The sequence below is a fragment of the Muntiacus reevesi genome, chromosome 8, assembly GCF_963930625.1.
Source record: "Muntiacus reevesi chromosome 8, mMunRee1.1, whole genome shotgun sequence".
NCBI lineage: Eukaryota > Metazoa > Chordata > Mammalia > Artiodactyla > Cervidae > Muntiacus > Muntiacus reevesi.
In genome coordinates, this window is record NC_089256.1 from 52480324 (window position 1) to 52501112 (window position 20789).

Below are 20789 nucleotides of genomic sequence, written 5' to 3' on the forward strand. Positions count from 1 at the left end.
TCTCAGCAGATCCTTTAACTTTAATATCTATTGCAAGTCCTCCAGGAGGTAGGATTTAAACCAGGAGTGATTATTTTCTTACAGAGCATCTCCTCTGCTGGCTGAAGCAAGGGCTCAGTACTTACCCAACTTCATGATCAACCAGTTTAACTCGGTTTACAAGCTCTTCGTGGCAGGCACATCTGTTTTCATTCCAAGCTCATTATCCAATATTCTTCCTCATTCTCTCGGTTCTCAAGTCTTACTTTGATATCTCTCAGTACCCCCAAATAAGCTATATTTTCTCACCTCTCTTGAACATGTTCACACATTTTATGTTTCTGTCTCTGGTCAAGAGTGTGCCCACCATCCACCACTATCCCTTATTCCTTCCACCTAGTTAGCATGTGCTCATATTTGAGATGTCACATAGGTGTCACTTCCTTCAGGAAGCTGTTGTTATCCCATTAAGCCTAAGTTTGATGCCCTTCCTATTTAAGAGGCTGTTTACTTGGCTATACCCAAGCAACTGTAAATGCCCTTGGAGTGGTGACTTTCTCTTTTTCACCACTGACTCCTAAGATTTCAGCACAGTGTCTGGAATATCTGTTGTTCAACTCATAATTGCTGAGTAAAAGTTGAATGGAGCTGCTATGAGTGTTACATTTTGTATCTTTGGGCTATGACAGAAATCACAAATAGTGACTTTTTAGGAACATTTAATTATATGTTTAACAAGGTGTCTAGAGCTAGGTGGTCCAGGGTAGCACTGTGGCTCAGTGGAATTGTAAGGATCTAAGCTCTTTTATCCTTTTCTCCACCATCATTAACTTGACTATGTTCATCTTCTTCATGATCTAAAGATGGCTGTCATGCATGGAGTATTGCATCTTCATGTATCAGTTTTAAAGGAAGGAAGAAAAAAGTTCTCTCTCTTTTGTCAATAGGACACTCTTTCCCAGAAGGCTCCAGCTGTCTTTCCCTTGTATTTTACTGCAGAGAGCTGGGTCCTGTGCCCACTGGAAGACACGTCATGACTCATCTTTAGTGCTTTTACCTGAAGCCACGCTGCCTAGAGTAGGACTATTTCTAGCAAAGTATGTGAGTAGATAACTGATCAGTAAGAAGTGAATGATGACTGTCCTTCAAGTCTTTCATTAGATTTTACTAAATGGTGGGCTCTTTTTCCTGAGTCAGCTCTACTTTAGATTGGTGTCACTTAAAATGCAACACTTGTGAAGGCATGTTCTTCTTTCAGTATCCCCTCTGGCATGAAATGCTATACTTGTCTGTTTATTCTCATCAGCCACTTTTTTCCTGAGGCAGAAAACATATTGACCTCTCCTGAACTTCAACGTGAGCAATGGTGCCCCCTCAAGGCAATCAACAAGTATCATCTTCCAGTATATTCATTCCTAGAAAGTTTTCTTCCATGGCCAAAGCTGCAAGAATTTTGTTCAGTTATTGCATCCTGATATTATTGCACCAGGACTAGATGGAACAAAAAGGCAATAAGATGATAAAAATTTGTATTGTGAGCAAATGAACCAATTCCTGAATAGATCACAATGCACCTAATTTTTTGTTAAAATATAAAATTCAGGGGTGATTATACAATTGTTGAAATCTAGATGACATTTCCAATATTTAGCCTTTCTAAATCCATCTACTTTTTTTAATCTGAAAACTTTTTAAACTAAAAAGTGAAAGTGAAAGGAATATGTTTTATTATTACATTTTACTTTTAGAAAGATTGTTTCTTTTTAGTGTGATGATGATGATCTCTTATGGAGTGTGACACATTCTATAGCTGGACTTTTATCAACATTACCTTAGATCTTCATGTCAACTCTATCCTTCCTATTGACATGTTATATAATAGAAATCTACACTTCAGATTTTAAGTGATTTGTCCAGAGTCATCAGTAGAGCAGGGATTAGAATTCAGATTTTCCCGATTCTAAAATGATCCCTACATTCCGTGTCAGGAACCAAAACCCGTTCCTTCAATTTTCATAGTCACAATACGCTCATTACTTTCACAAAGTCCATAAGGTTTTCAGTCACCTGTCACTGGTTAATCCTTCTGTCTTAGGTTTTTGGCAAAATGACCATTCACATTCATTGGCTGAGGTATTTATGGACAGCACATGAAATGATTTATCTTTCTAGTTCAACAGTTTGAGTCTGGAGGCACTTATACCTAGCTCGGCAAGTAAATACTAAGAATTAAAAAAAAAAAAAAAGAAGGATTAACAGGCCAATCCTGTGGCTGAGGAAAGTATTTCCTCTCTTTCCTTTGTTAGTCTAATAGGTAAGGCGTGTGCTAAGAGATTTTAAAAGCTCCTGAGAGCAGCAATGACAAGTACTGATTGTTCTGAATTCACTGAAGTCCTGGCGAGTTTGACGTTTCCCCAGGGAACTAGCTTGGCGGTCCTGTTCAAATGGAGGAGGAGAGTAGAAAGGACCATCAGGCTTTGCTCAACCCAGGAGAGGAGAACGAACTGGTGAGTCTTCCCTTCTTTTTATTATCGTTTCTCAAAAGTGTCTGAGCCTGTAGGCTAGTTGGGGTGGTGCTGACTTTAGGAGCTGGAGAGGTTGAAGTCTGATAAGGCTCCTGGAGATCCACAAGGCACACTTTTACAGCAGGGGAACCTTCAGGGGAGAGAAAGTTGTGTCTTCTAGGTGATGACTGTGTGTCTTTTAGCTCTTGCCATCCTGATGTGCTTTGATTGGACCCGTGAAGTTCCCTTCTCAGACATTTTGCAGAGTAATGGCTGTACACAGGGTACTACTGATGGAGGTGTTCCCACTTAGCATCTGGCACTCTATATAATTAGACCAATGCAGGCAAAAAATGAAACTCTTTTTTTAAAAAAAATTCTTTTATTTTTAGTGCTCTGGGCTGAAATCATGCCTTACAAGAGCCAAGAGAGAGATTTTAAGCACTAAGTATTGAAGAAGGACTAGAGTGTGACCATATCAAAAAAAAAAAAAAAAAAGGTTCTCACTTTTTGGATTATTTTTCCTCACTGCCCCTTCCACCAAACACATATAAATCTTGAAAAGTAATTATGAAAAGCTCGAAAACTCCTACAGTATCTCTTTGGTACTGAAGACTTCACATTTATTATTTTATTTGATCCTCAGAACTCATGGAAGGAATTAATCCTATTTCATAGACAAGAAACATGAGACTTGGGAGGTTAAACAACTTGCCCAAGGTCCTCAGCCTCCAAGGACCAGCCTAGGAAGCCAGTCCACTCCTCCCCGCTCCACACCCTGCGCTGTTTACACTCTAACCAGGCAGTGGGAAATGGAGATTAAGAAAAAGAGGGGATGGAATAGAGAGAGTGCACTGAAGGGCAGAAAGGAATCCAGAGGACAGGGTTCATACATCCAAAGGGTATCAATTTTCTGCCTGGTTCTCCCGGTTCCCTATGAAATCTGTGGGAAATTCGTATCCACTCTCTTCCCACTTACTGTGTTTGTGAACTTAAGGAAAATAAATGTCATTTATACCTGCACTGGCCACACATGGTTTTAGAGAAATTGTTGCCATTTAGTCTCTTAGTCATGTCCAACTCTTTTGCAATCCCATGGAGCCTGCCAGGTTCCTCTGTCAGAGAGATTTCTCAGGCAAGAATACTGGAATGAGTTGCCATTTCTTGATCCAAGGGTTGAACCCTTGTCTCCTGCATTGGCAAGCAAATTCTTTACCACTGAGCCACCAAGAAAGCCCCTTTAGAGAAGTAGCTGATTCCAGCTGAAATGTGCTTTAGTGTGTTAATAAAACTACACATAGGTTTTTGAAAGCTTACTAAAAACAAAGTGTAAAATATCTCATGAATAATTTTTATATTGGTTACACATTGAAGTAACAGTGCTTTGGATAGGTTGGGTTAAATAAAACATTATGAAAATTAATTTCACCTGCTTTTTTTTGTTTTAACTTCTTCAATATGGCTTCTGGGAAACTGAAATTACAAAAGTGGCTTACATCAGTGGCTTGCATTTTTCTGCCTCACAGATCTTGACAGTGATATAGTGTTCTAAAATCCTTGGACAGCAGAGATGCAAAGAACTAAAACTTACTGTGTTCACTACCGAACAACTCTGTACCAGGTCTGCTGCTTTTTTTCAGCATGAGCATGCAAAAAAAAAAAAAAAAAAAAAAATCTCTGTTTTCTCTTCATAGTTCTCTAACTCAGTGCTGTATTTTTAAAGTTTAGAGTCTAGTGTTTTACTTCTATTAACCACACAGGGGGCATGGGTATCAAAGGATTAAATATCAGGAGTTGCTTTTCTTTTTTGGTGAAGAAATTGTTTGGAGATCAAACAATTCTAGCAAAATCCACCAAAAAAAGCCTCTGTTAGGAACTCCCACTAGGTTTACCTCATTGTCAGGGCATCTTGGGGAGGGGGAGAAGGAGCGGCTGTTGATCTCTTCTTCACAAATCTTACTCAAGAATTTAGGCAGAGAGCACATATGCAAATCCTACTCAGGTGAGTCAGGAAACTTGGCTAGTAGGCAAGCTACAGGGGTGACCTAGGTCCACAGCTGACAGGAAGCTGCCACCTGCCTCCAGGCAATTGTCATTCTAGATGTCGCAGGCCCAGCGCTCTCAGATCTTTTGAGTTTGAAAGAGAAGCCAGAGATCTGTACGCTTATGTAAAATAGTCTTATGATAAACTCTGGAATTTTTTTTTCTTGGATAATTAGTAGGCCAATCCAACCAAGGCCTGGTCTAACCCCAGCCTTTGCAACCTCTCAGCACCTGCTCTTCCTTTCCCAAAGGTTTCCTGGGGCCCAGACTTGCCTTTTTGCAGTCATCGTTTCCAGTGAACAAGCACTGTGATTGTGTGAGAGGGTGTGAGGTGGAAACTGCCTCCGTGGGTGGAGGGGGCCAGTGAGGTGATCCACGCGCAGTCTTGGGTCATTTTCCTGAGCTCATCTCAGATACAAGGTGTGGCTGGAGTATCCCAGTTGAACCTTGCCTTCCCACCTCCTGTTCTCCAGCCCCTGCTCCTCCACATACTTCCTGTGTGGGCGCTGTGCTGGGTGTTTGATAAGCAATACTTCATGTTCCCCTCACAACAGCTCATGTGATAGGTGCCGTCACTGTACAGGCCTTGACTGCCCTCCCCGATCTCCTGCCTCCCGCTCCCCACCCCCACACCACCACCTGGCTCCAGTGGTCTCTTGTTCCTTCACTTTTCCCCCAAAAGCATCTCCTTTCTTCTGCCCAAGTGTTTCATCAGCCTCTCCATTTGCGGTCAGCTTTTCTTGTCTTCTCTTGTGATCTTCTCAGGACCCCGCTGTTTCGCTCACAGCCCTCAGCATCCTACACAACCACAGAACCTCACTGAGTCTAGAGTCTGTACAGTTCATGCCTAATGGATAGGGATTTGTTCTCAGGCAGACCTGGGCTTTGATTCTGGTCCTGTTGGGTAAGTTATTTAACCTCGCTGAGTTATTTGTTAAATGAGGCTAGTAATACCAACCATTTGGAATTGTGGTGAGGATGAGAGGAGGTAAGACTGCCTTTCCAAAAATATCTTCTGTTGTACAATATTGTTAATAGTACTTATTATATAAAAACTTTCCCTTTTCTCCCTAGCAATTAAGTTTGAGGAATACTTGGTGAAACAGGCTGGCCAATAACTTCAGGGCCTCTCAGAGCCTTCAGGATACTGTGCTTCACTGTGAATCGACACAAAGGCATTACTCTGTGCTCTATTTCACACATGTGTATACATGGAATCCTCTCTTGGTGGAGGCAGAGTCCCTCATAACTACTGTTCCATGGAACCACTGTAAGAAAGGATGTTTTCAATGTATGACTGGTATCATTTTAGCATTGTGATTACTCTCCTGGGAGAAAAAGTCATACTTCTCTTCAGCCAGGTGCCTCAGGAGGCATAGGAGGTGCATAGCAGCCTCTATTTCAGTCCTCTCGGGCCTCACTTGCTGCATTTACTTGGCGGAGATGAGACAGATTCTGCCCATGAGACAGAAGTGCTGCATGAGTCACATTGGTTGTCAAGCCCAACCATTGCCTCGGCGCTCCCGTCTGCACAGATGCCCACCACTCTGGTGTTAGAATCACAAATGGGAGCAACCCAGAAGGCAAAATGACTGCTTGGAGTGGAGGACACAGGTTTGATAGGAGAGAGCTTCCCTTTGTGGTAACTTTTTTCTGGAAAACAGTGGAGGAGCCATGGACTTAAGGCAGCAGACCTTAGTCAAGGCTCCACAGCTGACTGGGTGGCTATGGACACCTTATGGGACCTTGTTAGTTGTCTGAGAATGACATCAATTACCCCTTCTGACTCACAAGGTTTGCAAGGGTCATATAGGAAACATGGAAAGTGCTACAAAAATATAAAGGGTAAATTTACATGCAAGGAGTCAGGGGTTGTCACATGGCTTTAAAAATTACAGAAATAATATAATAGGTGAATTTGACCCTAGGGGTATTTCCTCTTCCTCTGATTAAACTTGGGGAATGATAATTGTTTGAGGTCTATCATTTCAAAAATAATATGTAAAAAAAAAATTTCTTACCAATATGAGTTGATAAGAAAAATCAGAAATTTTGAACATCTGAATTGTTTTAAACACTATCACATACTCCTAATCGTCCATTAAAGGACAAACAAAATAAAACTCAAAGGGTTAATTTTGAAAATTTTAAAGTGAGCCTTAATGTCTCTTTCTTATTTAGTCACCATTTATGTTATAGATTGATAAGCTTATCTAATCTTCAACTGGCACCCCATTATGAGGGAGAAAGAACAATATAGGTGACAGAATGAAGATTTAAAAAGTCCTCTGGGGACTTCCCTGGTGGTTCACTGGTTAAGAATCTGCCTTGTAATGCAGGGGACATATGGCAAAAAGGGATTTACAAATAATAAATGCTGGAGAAGGTGTAGAGAAAAGGAAACCCTCCTAAACTCTTGGTGGATATAAATTGGCATTGCCACTGTGGAAGACAGTAAGCAGGGTCCTCAAAAAATTAAAAATGAAGATACACAGCTAGAGACAAAAAAAAAAAAGAGAGAAATAGAGTTACCACATGACCCAGGAATCCCATTCCTAGACATATATCTAGAAAAAAATGAAACCTGTAGTTTAAAAAAAATACATGCAACCCAGTGTTCACAGCAGAACTAGTTACAATCACTAAGATATGGAAACAACCCAAATGCCCATCAATAGACAACTGGTTTAAGAAGACAAAGTATATATGTATATAATGAAATATTACTCAGTCATAAAAAAGAATGAAACATTGTCATTTGCAGCAACATGGATGGACATAGAGAATATTATGCTAAATGAAATGTCAGACAAAGACAAATATTATATAATATCACTTATGTGTAGAATCTAAAAAATAATAAAAATGAATTTATGTACAAAACTGAAACAGACCTAGGAAAGAAAACAATGATTACCAAAGGGGAGAAGGAGGGAGGAATAGGCAAATTAGGAGTATGGGATTAACAGGTATAAACTATACATAAAACAGATAAGCAACAAGGATTTACTGTATAACACAGGAAATTATATTCAGTATCCTATAATAACCTATAGTGGAATAAAAAAAATAACTGAATCACTTTTTTGTACACCTGAAACTAATACAATCTTGTAAATCAACTATATTTCAATTAAAAAAGAGAAAGAAAGTATCTGGATAAACCTGACCCAATCAGGTGAGTCCAGAAAACAAACTGGACATTTCCTGAAGTCAGAAAGATTTAAAGCATGAGAGAGAGATGAGCAAAGGAGGCTTTACTTTGCACCTTTGAAGGTGGAAGGTTCAGAGTAGTAAGAAGCTCTTAGTAATCTGTAAGAACTGAGAACTGACAGTAGCTTTTGGCTGACAACCAGTAAGAGAATGGGGATCTTTGCTCTAAAGCTACAAGCAACTGAATCCTTCCAACAACTGTGTGATCTTGAATGAAATCTTTGATCTCCAGAAGGCACAGAGTCCAGACAATACCTTATTTTAGTCTTATGAGACTCTGAGGGGAGGACCCAACTAGCCAGACCTATCTCATGGACACTGTGAGACAATAAATTTGTGCTGTTTTAAGCCATTGGTTATGCAGTGATAGAAAAATGAGTATGCCATCACAGCTGTCCAACAAGTGAAGGTGTAACCCTGCCAGGTAGTGAGTAGTCTATCTTAAGCAGACAATGGATGTTCATCTGTGAAAGATGGTGTACAGGTATTTTTTTTTCCCAAGAGAGAAATTTGAAACAAATAATTACTGAGACACCCCTCCTGTTTAGTGATGCTCTTACTCCACAAACAACTTTAAAAGGAATGTGCCATGTCGTCCCATGTCTTTGACACAGGGCCAATTTTGGCTCTTAAAATTGACCCTGCTAATCAGCCTATGCATTTCATTTCCTTTTGATGTATATTTAGTGCTCTCTCACCATGAGCCTCATCAAACAAAAATCCTTAGTTGTACTTTTACTTCTGGGCAGACCATGTGTTTCTTTTTTATTTTTCTAGTTTGTCAACAGGTCTACATTTCATTTTATTTTATTTTGTTGGGGAGAGTTGGCAAAGATTTTTATTTTTGATCATTTATTTATTGAAGTATAGTTGATTACAATATTGTGTTAATTTCATGCATACAGCAAAGTAATTCACTATGTGTATATATATATATACACACACATATATAAATACCCTTTTTCAGATTCTTTCCCCTTGTAATTATTACAAAATATTGAGTATATTTGCCATTTGCTATACAGTATTCTTGCCACCTCTTCTTAATATCTTTTGCTTCTGTTAGGTCCGTACCATTTTGGTCCTTTATTGTGTCCATCTTAGTATGAAATGTTCCCTTGGTATCTCTAATTTTCTTGAAGAGATCTCTAGTCTTTCTCATTCTATTGTTTTCCTCTATTTCTTTGCATTGATCAGTGAGGAAAGCTTTTGTATCTCTTTTTGCTATTGTTTGGAACTCTGTATTCAAATGGGTATATCCTTCCTTTTCTCCTTTGCCTTTCACTTCTCTTCTTTTCACATCTATTCATAAGGCCTCCTCAGACAACCATTTTGCCTTTTTGCAGTTTTTTTTCTTGGGGATGGTCTTGATCTCTGCCTCTTGTACCATGTCATGAACCTCCATCCATAGTTCTTCAGACACTCTATCAGATCTAATCCCTTGAATCTATTTCTCACTTCCACTGTATAATCGTAAGGAATTTGATTTAGGTCATACCTGAATGATCTAACAGAAGCAGAAGATATTAAGAAGAGGTGGTAAGAATATACAAAAGAACTATACAAAAAAGATATTCATGACCCAGATAATCACAATGGCATGATCACTCACCTAGAGCCAGACATCCTGGAATGTGAAGTCAAGTGGGCCTTAGGAAACATCACTACAAACAAAGCTAGTGGAGGTGATGGAATACCAATTGAGCTATTTCAAATTCTAAAAGAAAGATGATGCTGTAAAAGTGTTGCACTCGATATGTCAGCAAATTTGGAAAATTCAGCAGTGGCGACAGGACTGGAAAAGGTCAGTTTTCACTCCAATTCCAAAGAAAGGTAATGCCAAAGAATGTTCACACTACCATATAATTGGACTCATCTCACATGCTATCTAAGTAATGCTCAAAATTCTCCAAGCCAGGCTTCAACAGTACGTGAACTGTGAACTTCCAGATGTTCAAGGTGGATTTAGAAAAGGCAGAGGAACCAGAGGTCAAATTGCCAATATCTGTTGGATCACTGATAAAGCAAGAGGGTTCCAGAAAAACATCTACTTCTGCTTTATTGACTATGCCAAAGCCTTTGATGTTATGGATCACCACAAACTGTGGAAAATTCTTCAAGAGATGGGAATACCAGACCACCTGACCTGCCTCCTGAAAAATCTGTATGCAGAACAAGAAGTAACAGTTAGAACTGGACATGGAACAACAGACTGGCTTCAAATTGGGAAAGGAATAGGTCAAGGCTATGTATTGTCCCCCTGCTTATTTAACTTATATGCAGAGTACATCATGAGAAATGCTGGGCTGAATGAAGCATAAGCTGGAATCAAGATTGTCGGGAGAAACATCAATAACCTCAGATATGCAAATGACACCACACTTATGGCAGAAAGTGAGGAAGAACTAAAGAGCCTCTTGATGAAAGTGAAAGAGAAGAGTGAAAACATCAACTTAAAACTCAACATTCAGAAAACTAAGATCATGGCATCTGGTCCCATTATTTCATAGCAAATAAATGGGGAAACAGTGGAAACAATGACAGGCTTAATTTTGGAGGGCTCCAAAATCATTGCAGATGGTGACTGCAATTATGAAATTAACTTACTCCTTGGAAGGAAAGTTATGACCAACCTAGACAGCATATTAAAAAGCAGAGACATTACTTTACCAACAAAGGTCGGTCTAGTCAAGGCTATGGTTTTTCCAGTAGTCATGTATGGATGTCAGAGTTGGACTATAAAGAAAGCTGAGTGCTGAAGAATCAGTGGTTTTGAACTGTGGTGTTGGAGAAGACACTTGAGAGTCCCTTGGACTGCAAGGAGATCCAACCAGTCCATCCTAAAGGAAATAAGTCCTGAATATTCATTGGAAGGACTGATGTTGAAGCTGAAACTCCAATACTTTGGCCACCTGATGCAAAGAACTGACTCATTTGAAAAGACTCTGATGCTGGGAAAGATTGAAGGTGGGAGGAGAAGGGTACGACAGAGGATGAGATGGTTGCATGGCATCATTGGCTCAATGAACATGAGTTTGAGTAAATTTTGGGATTTGGTGATGGACAGGTTGGCCTGGCATGCTACAGTCCATGGGGTCACAAAGGGTCAGACACGGCTGAGCGACTGAACTGAACTGATACAGTAGGTCCTTGTGGGTTATCTATTTATATGTAGTAGTATATGTATGTAAATCCCAAACTCCTAATTTATCCCTCCCCCATAAAACTCAGTTTATCTGATCTATAGATAATAAATTACAAGTATTATTATTAATAATAATACATATTTTAATACATAATAATATCTATTTCATATGGTTGCTGTGAAGATTAAATGACACCTAAGTAAATGCCCAGAAAGGTTAGTTCTTACTGTCAAATGTGGACAAAAGTGAAAGTACTCATGACATTTCACCCTTACTCAAAGGGCACTCCATGGCATGAATGCAGGACAAAACACAGAAAGCTATAATTAACAATGCTTGGTGACTAGTGATAACTAACACAAATTACTACATGTGATCACACCAAACCAGTAATAGTAGGATAAGGAACAATAGCCACACTAGCATGATTCATTACCTACAGACAATATTATTGTAACATTAAAGAAAAGAACTTTGAAACATGGCAGAGTAAGAGATAAGAGAGCAGTTTTAAGAATATCCTCCCATTCAACACATAAAAGAACACAATTTGGCATGTCCAGATAAAGACAACAAAGGGTAGACTGAATAATGAATAGAAACCTGGAGCTGTGATTGTTGTTTTAAAAAAAGAAGATAAAACATGATGAATTCTAGCTTCATAAAAGGACACAGAGACATTATCTCTTTGGCCATGATTCAAAGGACTAAAAGTTTGAGACCTACAGAGAAAAAGCTAACTTACTCTAATGTTATTGAAAAATTCTTACTTATGGAAAAACCTAACTTGTCACAACAAGAAATTGGCACTGCCGTCTAGGAAAGGTAATTGAAGTACTGAGAGTTATTTATGCCACATCTTGTTTGAATAAATAAATTTGTAACTTTGAGCTATAATAATCTGGCTTGAATAAATGAGAATGCTATGAACTGTAACCCAAAATACCCATTCCAAAAAACTTGAATCACTATTGTGCTTTTGCATTATGGGTATGCTACAAATATTTCAGATGGATAAATACATGAATGGTGAACATAATAAGACAGCTTACAAAAACTGAAAAAAGACCTGTTCGCAAGCCCAGGGGTTCAAAATTTTAGTGCTCCAGATGCAATGAAAATTCCAAAACAAGTAGGAAGGAAACCCTTGGGGATAGTTCTATGAGATGAAGAAGATTCCACCAAAAGGGAATTTGGGGAAGAAATTATGTTTAGATGAAGCTGGGTCCTGTAATTCTCTTTTCCTAAATAGTGTGACCAATCTAGATTCTGTCTCTGATGGTAGCTATACAAACTACCTACAAAGAAAAGAAAACATAACTAATGTCCTCTATGAGCTAGTACTTCACATATGTTCTCACTAAATCCCTATGAGCTAGTTACACAGATATCAGTTTTACAGCTGAGAAAATTGAGCTCAGTGAAGTAAACATATAAAAGGTCATATTATGTAAGCATCAGAGAGAGAATAATCTGGTACACTGTTTACCTCCCATACTATGAAGGGTGACTGTAATGGTGTGTATGTGTGCATTGGGATACTTGTGTATATAGTTACTACATCTAGTGAGTCTTTGAATCAATCTGGTGTTTATCTTAAAGTCTTTCTCCCAGTTTCACATATCACAAAGGTGAACAGTTTTTTCTTTGGCCCGAATTTGATTTCAGTTTTGACAATTTGTGCTCTGTGGAAAAAGCAAAAATTCCACTTAAGCCACTTTTAGAAGCACAACTTATGGTTTTGGCAAATAGCATTTAGTTCTGCATATTGCCTATGGTCAAATCATTTCACAGTCTGTTCAACAAGACTGGCCACTTATAATCCACTGAAATTTTGTTGGATGGTAAATTAACCAAGCTAATATTTACTCTCAACATATAATGAATTTCAAAACATTTCAGGAACTGTATTAAGTGCGTTGCATGCATTATCTCATTTGTTTCTCACAATAACCCAAATAGTTAATGTTTTTATTTTTATTTATGAAGGAGGAAATTGAATCATCTGAAGTCATGTGGATTTCCCAAGGGTTAAGTGCTTAAGTGGTAGAGGCATGATTTGAACTTGATTTTCTCATGCCCTATCTCCAGCTTTTAACTGTGATGTCAGACAACTTACATTGTTTTACAACCAGCCACATTTTTCACGCAAGGAATCTAAAGTTCAGAGAATTAAATCATTTACCTAGATCACATTAACTGGCATGTGATGGAGCAAGAAATAGGAATGAGGGCTTCTAGAAGGTAACAGAGTAGGCTGTAAAGAACAGAGGCTCTGCTGACAGACTTGGATAAGGCTCTGAATTGTGACCTTACAGAACAACCTCCGTCAAAAGGCACGTGCATATTTCAGTTACTCCTAGTCAGTACCGAGGCTGTCTACTCTGTACTCTGGCTCTAGGAAAAGGCTATTAAGGCTGTGCCGCCTCTCCTAGTATTTGGAATACAGAATTCTGTTGGGGAACAAAGAAGTGAGGGAACATTACTGCTTCGAGAAACTACAATTCAAGTTTATTCAAAGATGGGTGCAACCTCTGTGCTATTCAACTCCAGTAATAAGTGGCAGGTGTGGGGTCCTCAGTCAAAGGAGTACAGCTTGTTTCCATTGCCAACCTTCACTCAGTTTATATTGCAACTCGAAACTGAGTCACCTCTTTTCCTCCTTTGACTGAAAAGTGGGAGTGTTAATTGCTCAGCCGTGTCTGACTCTTTGCAGCCTCATGGACTGTAGGCCACCAGGCTGCTCTCGTCATGGAATTCTCCAGGCAAGAATACTGGAATGGGCTGCCGTTTCCTTCTGCAGGGGATCTTCCTGACTCAGGGATCAAACCCAGGTCTTTATGCATTACAGGCAGATTCCTGACTGTCTGAGCCACTAGGAACCTGTTATCAAACCCTGCTAACATTGACTGAGCACTTCCTTTGCGCTCAGCACCTTACACTTCTTGTTTAACCTTCACAACTATTTGTCCAGGTGTGTGTTATTAATATCCCCTAAGTACAGAGATGGAAATTGAGACTTAGAGAGGTTAAGTCCTGAGGTCACATAGCTAACAGGTGGCAAAGCTCACTTCACTGAAAGGAGCTTGAGATTTTGATCTCACTCCTGTTCGCAGTACCTTTACACTTCCAAAACCTCTACATTCTACTTGTCTTCTGATTATGGCTCACATAATATTCCTGGCTCTCTCATCTATCCTGCATTTCTTAGTGGATTTTACTAGAACTGAATCAGTATTTAGGAGAAATCTGAATGAATCTTACTGTATCGAAGAATAATCATTTAGAACAATCAAATTATAGTTGAGATTAATTGGTTAAAATGAAAATATGATAAACTCAAATCACACAAACATTGACAAGCCAGTTGAGACTAGATTGAAAGAGTGCCAAATAAAGTAGTGATTCTTTCAGCTGAGACCTCAAGTTCCATATCTAGTCACATATCTAGGAAAACTGAGAGAGGCTAGAAAGGAATTTTAAGATTTATGAGGCCAGTTTATCAAGGAAGCAAAAACATTCCTTCTGCTCATCTTTGCTCAAGGAGCTACACAGTTCTGAAAGTTACTCTGACATTTGCAAGGTCTTTTATTTGTCTATCTATTATATATATATATATATATATATTTTTTTTTTACTGATTTTTTTAATAGATCAGGGAAAAAGCTGTTATTTTAATACTGAGCTGTTTCCAGCTATAAGCAATGTCTTTCACAGAAATTTATCTTGGTTATTAGAGATGTGATTTTTAACTCTGCTCCTATGTATCTTGGCACTTTCCAGTCATCCACACCTCAAGACAGCTACTGTCTTCCTGGGTCACCAAACTTCCTACTTCCTGTAGAAATCCTTTCTATGGTCCTTTTCTTTTATCATTCACTTCCCAAATTTTGCTGTCATTCTGTCTTTCTCAATTCAATCACACTAAAATAAGTAAAGTAACTTCCACCTGACATCTAATAACAAACTCCACTTTTGTTTTATTTTTTATCGACATATATACATAAGTGATGTCAAAGAGTACACTGATCTTCATTGTACAGTTCCATGAATTTAATCATCAGTTAGTTAAATGGGATTGTTAATGGTTAGTCCTCAAACTTAATAAACCTCTCTATTTGTATCTTTGCTCTCAGTAATAATATGTAGTTTTCAATTCAGAGGTCCTGCACAATTTTGATAGATCTATTACAAGATAATTGATTTTTTCCCCTTCATAGTACTACAAATGATATTTAACTTTACTCTCAAATTGTTTGTTACTAGTATATTTAAATGCAATTGGTTTTTCTATATTGACACAGTATCCAAAAACCTTGATAAGTTCACTTACTAACTCTGATAATTGCATTCTTTTGAATTTCTTTATGACTGTAATCACATTATCTACTCATAAAGAGAGTTTTACTTCTTTTTTCCAAAGGTATTGAGATATAATTGGCATATAAAAATTTTTTAAGTTTAAAGTATGCAACATGTTGATTAGATATACTTAAATACTGTGAAATGATTATCACCATAATATTAGCTAACACCTCCATCGCCTCACATAATTATCACTTCTCTTTTGTGGTGAGAACATTTAAGACTTCCACTCTTAGCAACTTTCAGGTATATAATATAGTATTAGTACTTTTCATTTGCTAATTAATATAAACATTATTTCATTTTCTTGTCTTAAGCAATGGTTAAGATATTGTATACTAGTGGTGATTGCTGGTAACCTTATTTTGCTTGTCCCTTCAAGAGCAGTAATATTTTATCATTAAGCATGATATTAGCTGAAAGGTGTTCTTATCTGTTGCTAGGTTGCTGAGAGGTTTCTTTCTTTTTTAATGTATTGATATTAAATTTTATGAAAATTTCTCTGTATCTGATTATCATTTTCCTCCTCAAGTTAATTTACCAAAATACATTGATTTTCAAGTTCTTGTAATCCTAGAATAAACTGCATTTGATAATGACATATCACTTTTTAAGTATTTCATTGATTTAGAAAATGTATTTCAGGATAATTTCATCCGTGTTTCTTACAAATCCTAGCCTATAATTTTTCTTTCTTATTACATACCTATCTGATCTTGGTATCTGAATATGCCAGCCTCATAAAATGAGTTGGAAGCATTCCTACCTCCTCTATTTTATGACAGAGTTTGTGAAAGACTATATCGCTTCTACCTCAAATATTTGGAAGGATTCACAAGCCATCTGGGATTGAAGATCTTTGTTTTTTTTTTTGTTTTTTTTTTTTTTGGTCTTAGGGCTTTTAGTTACACATTCATTTTCTTTAATAACCATAAAATATTCAGGTTTGAGTTTGTCGATTTTATTAACCCCTCTAAGTACAAATCTGGTAATACTGATTTTGTCTATTGTATGTCTGCTTTCTATCTTATTCATTTCTCTTCCTATCTTTATTATTTCTTTCTTTATGTTTTAAAATCTCCAATAACAAGAGTAAATTTAAGTTCTATCAAGTATGCTTTACAAGTTTTGAAACTGTGTTTATAGATGCACAAAAATTTAAGATTGTTATGTCTCTTTGTTGAATGAATCTTTGTCCTTTTTCTCTTCTTTTTTTTTAAGAGTCTATTTTGTCTGCCATTAATATAGCTTTCCTGATTCTCTTTCCTTAGTGTTTGTATGCTATGTTTCCCCCTTATTTATCCTTTTAATCTATCTGCTTCTTTACATTTATTTATTTTTTTTCTTTTTTATTAGTTGGAGGCTAATTACTTCACAACATTTCAGTGGGTTTTGTCATACATTGACATGAATCAGCCATAGAGTTACACGTATTCCCCATCCTAATCCCCCCTCCCACCTCCCTCTCCACCCGACTCCTCTGGGTCCTCCCAGTGCACCAGGCCCGAGCACTTGTCTCATGCATCTCACCTGGGCTGGTGATCTGTTTCACCATAGATAATATACATGCTGTTCTTTCAAAACATCCCACCCTCACCTTCTCCCACAGAGTTCAAAAGTCTGTTCTGTACTTCTGTGTCTCTTTTTCTTTTTTGCATACAGGGTTATCGTTACCATCTTTCTAAATTCCATATATATGTGTTAGTATGCTGTAATGTTCTTTATCTTTCTGGCTTACTTCACTCTGTATAATGGGCTCCAGTTTCATCCATCTCATTAGAACTGATTCAAATGAATTCTTTGTAACGGCTGAGTAATATTCCGTGGTGTATATGTACCACAGCTTCCTTATCCATTCATCTGCTGATGGACATCTAGGTTGCTTCCATGTCCTGGCTATTATAAACAGTGCTGCAATGAACATTGGGGTGCACGTGTCTCTTTCAGATCTGGTTTCCTCAGTGTGTATGCCCAGAAGTGGGATTGCTGGGTCATATGGCAGTTCTATTTCCAGTTTTTAAAGAAATCTCCACACTGCTCTCCATAGTAGCTGTACTAGTTTGCATTCCCACCAACAGTGTAAGAGGGTTCCCTTTTCTCCACACCCTCTCCAGCATTTATTGCTTGTAGACTTTTGGATAGCAGCCATCCTGACTGGCGAGTAATGGCACCTCATTGTGGTTTTGATTTGCATTTCTCTGATAATGAGTGATGTGGAGCATGTTTTCATGTGTTTGTTAGCCATCTGTATGTCTTCTTTGGAGAAATGTCTGTTTAGTTCTTTGGCCCATTTTTTCACTGGGTCATTTATTTTTCTGGAATTGAGCTTCAGGAGTTGCTTGTATATTTTTGAGATTAATCCTTTATCTGTTTCTTCATTTCCTATTATTTTCTCCCAATCTGAGGGCTGTCTTTTCACCTTACTTATAGTTTCCTTTTTAGTGCAGAAGCTTTTAATTTTCATTAGGTCCCATTTGTTTAGTTTTGCTTTTATTTCCAATATTCTGGGAGGTGGGTCATAGAGGACCCTGCTGAGATTTATGCCAGAGAGTGTTTTGCCTTTGTTCTCCTCTAGGAGTTTTATAGTTTCTGGTCTTACATTTAGATCTTTAATCCATTTTGAGTTTATTTTTGTGTATAGTGTTAGAAAGTGTTCTAGTTTCATTCTTTTACAAGTGGTTGACCAGTTTTCCCAGCACCACTTGTTAAAGAGGTTGTCTATTTTCCATTGTATATCCTTGCCTCCTTTGTCAAAGATAAGGTGTCCATAGGTTCGTGGATTTATCTCTGGGCTTTCTATTCTGTTCCATTGATCTATATTTCTGTCTTTGTGCCAGTACCATACTGTCTTGATGACTGTGGCTTTGTAGTAGAGTCTGAAGTCAGGCAGGTTGATTCCTCCAGTTCCATTCTTCTTTCTTAAGATTACTTTGGCTATTCGAGATTTTTTGTATTTCCATACAAATTGTGAAATTATTTGTTCTAGTTCTGTGAAAAATACCGTTGGTAGCTTGATAGGGATTGCATTGAATCTATAGATTGCTTTGGGTAGAATAGCCATTTTGACAATATTGATTCTTCCAATCCATGAACACGGTATGTTTCTCCATCTGTTTGTGTCCTCTTTGATTTCTTTCATCAGTGTTTTATAGTTTTCTATGTATAGGTCTGTTGTTTCTTTAGGTAGATATACTCCTAAGTATTTTATTCTTTTTGTTGCAATGGTGAATGGCATTGTTTCCTTAATTTCTCTTTCTGTTTTTTCATTGTTAGTATATAGGAATGCAAGGGATTTCTGTGTGTTAATTTTATATCCTGAAACTTTACTATATTCATTGATTAGCTCTAGTAATTTTCTGGAAGAGTCTTTAGGGTTTTCTATGTAGAGGATCATGCCATCTGCAAACAGCGAGAGTTTCACTTCTTCTTTTCCTATCTGGATTCCTTTTACGTCTTTTTTCTGCTCTGATTGCTGTGGCCAAAACTTCCAACACTATGTTGAATAGTAGTGGTGAGAGTGGGCACCCTTGTCTTGTTCCTAATTTCAGGGGAAATGCTTTCAATTTTTCATCATTGAGGGTGATGCTTGCTGTGGGTTTGTCATATATAGCTTTTATTATGTTGAGGTATGTTCCTTCTATTCCTGCTTTCTGGAGAGTTTTAATCATAAATGAGTGTTGAATTTTGTCAAAGGCTTTCTCTGCATCTATTGAGATAATCATATGGTTTTTATCTTCCAATTTGCTAATGTGGTGTATTACATTGATTGATTTGTGGATATTAAAGAATCCTTGCATTCCTGGGATAAAGCCTACTTCGTCATGGTGTATGATTTTTTTAATATGTTGTTGGATTCTGTTTGCTAGAATTTTGTTAAGGATTTTTGCATCTATGTTCATCACTGGTATTGGCCTGTAGTTTTCTTTTTTTGTGGCATCTTTGTCTGGTTTTGGAATTAGGGTGATGGTGGCCTCATAGAATGAGTTTGGAAGTTTACCTTCATCTGCAATTTTCTGGAAGAGTTTGAGTAAGATAGGTGTTAGCTCTTCTCTAAATATTTGGTAGAATTCAGCTGTGAAGCCATCTGGTCCTGGGTTTTTGTTTGCTGGAAGATTTTTGATTACAGTTTCAATTTCCTTGCTTGTGATGGGCCTGTTAAGATCTTCTATTTCTTCCTGGTTCAGTTTTGGAAAGTTATACTTTTCTAAGAATTTGTCCATTTCATCCAATACCCCACTCACAACTATGGATAGATCAACTAAACAGAAAATTACAAGGAAACACAAACCTTAAATGACACAATGGACCAGCTAGACCTAAGTGATATCTATAGGACATTTCACCCCAAAACAATCAACTTCACCTTTTTCTCAAGTGCACACAGAACCTTCTCCAGAACAGATCACATCCTGGGCCATAAATCTGGTCTTGGAAAATTCAGAAAAATTGATATCATTCCAGTCATCTTTTCTGACCACAGGGCAGTAAGATTAGATCTCAATTACAGGAAAAAAATTGTTAAAAATTGAAACATATGGAGGCTAAATAACACGCTTCTGAATAACCAACAAATCATAGAAGAAATCAAAAAAGAAATCAAAATATTTATAGAAATGAATGAAAATGAAAACACAACAACCCAAAACCTATGGGACACTGTCAAAGCAGTGCTAAGGGGAAGGTTCTTAGCATTACAGACTTACATCAAGAAACAAGAAAAAAGCCAAATAAATAACCTAACTCTACACCTAAAGCAATTAGAGAAGGAAGAAATGAAGAACCCCAGGGTTAGCAGAAGGAAAGAAATCTTAAAAATTAGGGCAGAAATAAATGCAAAAGAAACTAAAGAGACCATAGCAAAAATCAACAAAGCTAAAAACTGGTTTTTTGAAAAAATAAACAAAATTGACAAACCATTAGCAAGACTCATTAAGAAACAGAGAAGAACCAAATTAACAAAATTAGAAATGAAAAGGGTGAGATCACAACAGACAACACTGAAATACAAAAGATCATAAGAGACTACTACCAGCAGCCCTATGCCAATAAAATGGACAGCTTCTTTACATTTAAAGTGTGTCTCTTTTAAACAGCATATACTAAATCTTTGATTGTCTAGCCTGATCATCTTTGCTTTCAATCATAGAATTAAAACCTTTTGCATTTAATGTAATTACTGATATAGTTAGGTTAAAGTTCATCATGTTGCTATTTGTTGTCCCTCTATTTTATCTGTTCTTTTCTTCACTTAACATTATATCATATATCATATCATGCCCGGAGAAGGCAATGGCACCCCACTCCAGTACGCTTGCCTGGAAAATCCCATGGACGGAGGAGCCTGGTGGGCTGCAGTCCATGGGGTCGCTAAGAGTTGGACAGGACCGAGCAACTTCACTTTCACTTTTCACTTTCATGCATTGGAGAAGGAAATGGCAACCCAATCCAGTGTTCTTGCCTGGAGAATCCCAGGGATGGGGGAGCCTGGTGGGCTGCCATCTATGAGGTCGCATAGAGTTGGACACGACTGAAGAGACGC

General features: G+C 37.7%; 1 protein-coding gene across 1 annotated transcript in view; it reads left to right on the forward strand.

Moving 5' to 3' along the window:
• Positions 1-2423: 2423 nt before the first annotated feature.
• The window catches only part of ATP13A5 (ATPase 13A5), a 115083-nt gene continuing 96717 nt past the window's right edge, over positions 2424-20789 (forward strand). Inside the window, exon 1 of the mRNA XM_065942117.1 lies at positions 2424-2486. Coding sequence (XP_065798189.1) covers positions 2424-2486 — 63 coding nt within the window. The remainder of the gene's footprint in view (positions 2487-20789) is intronic.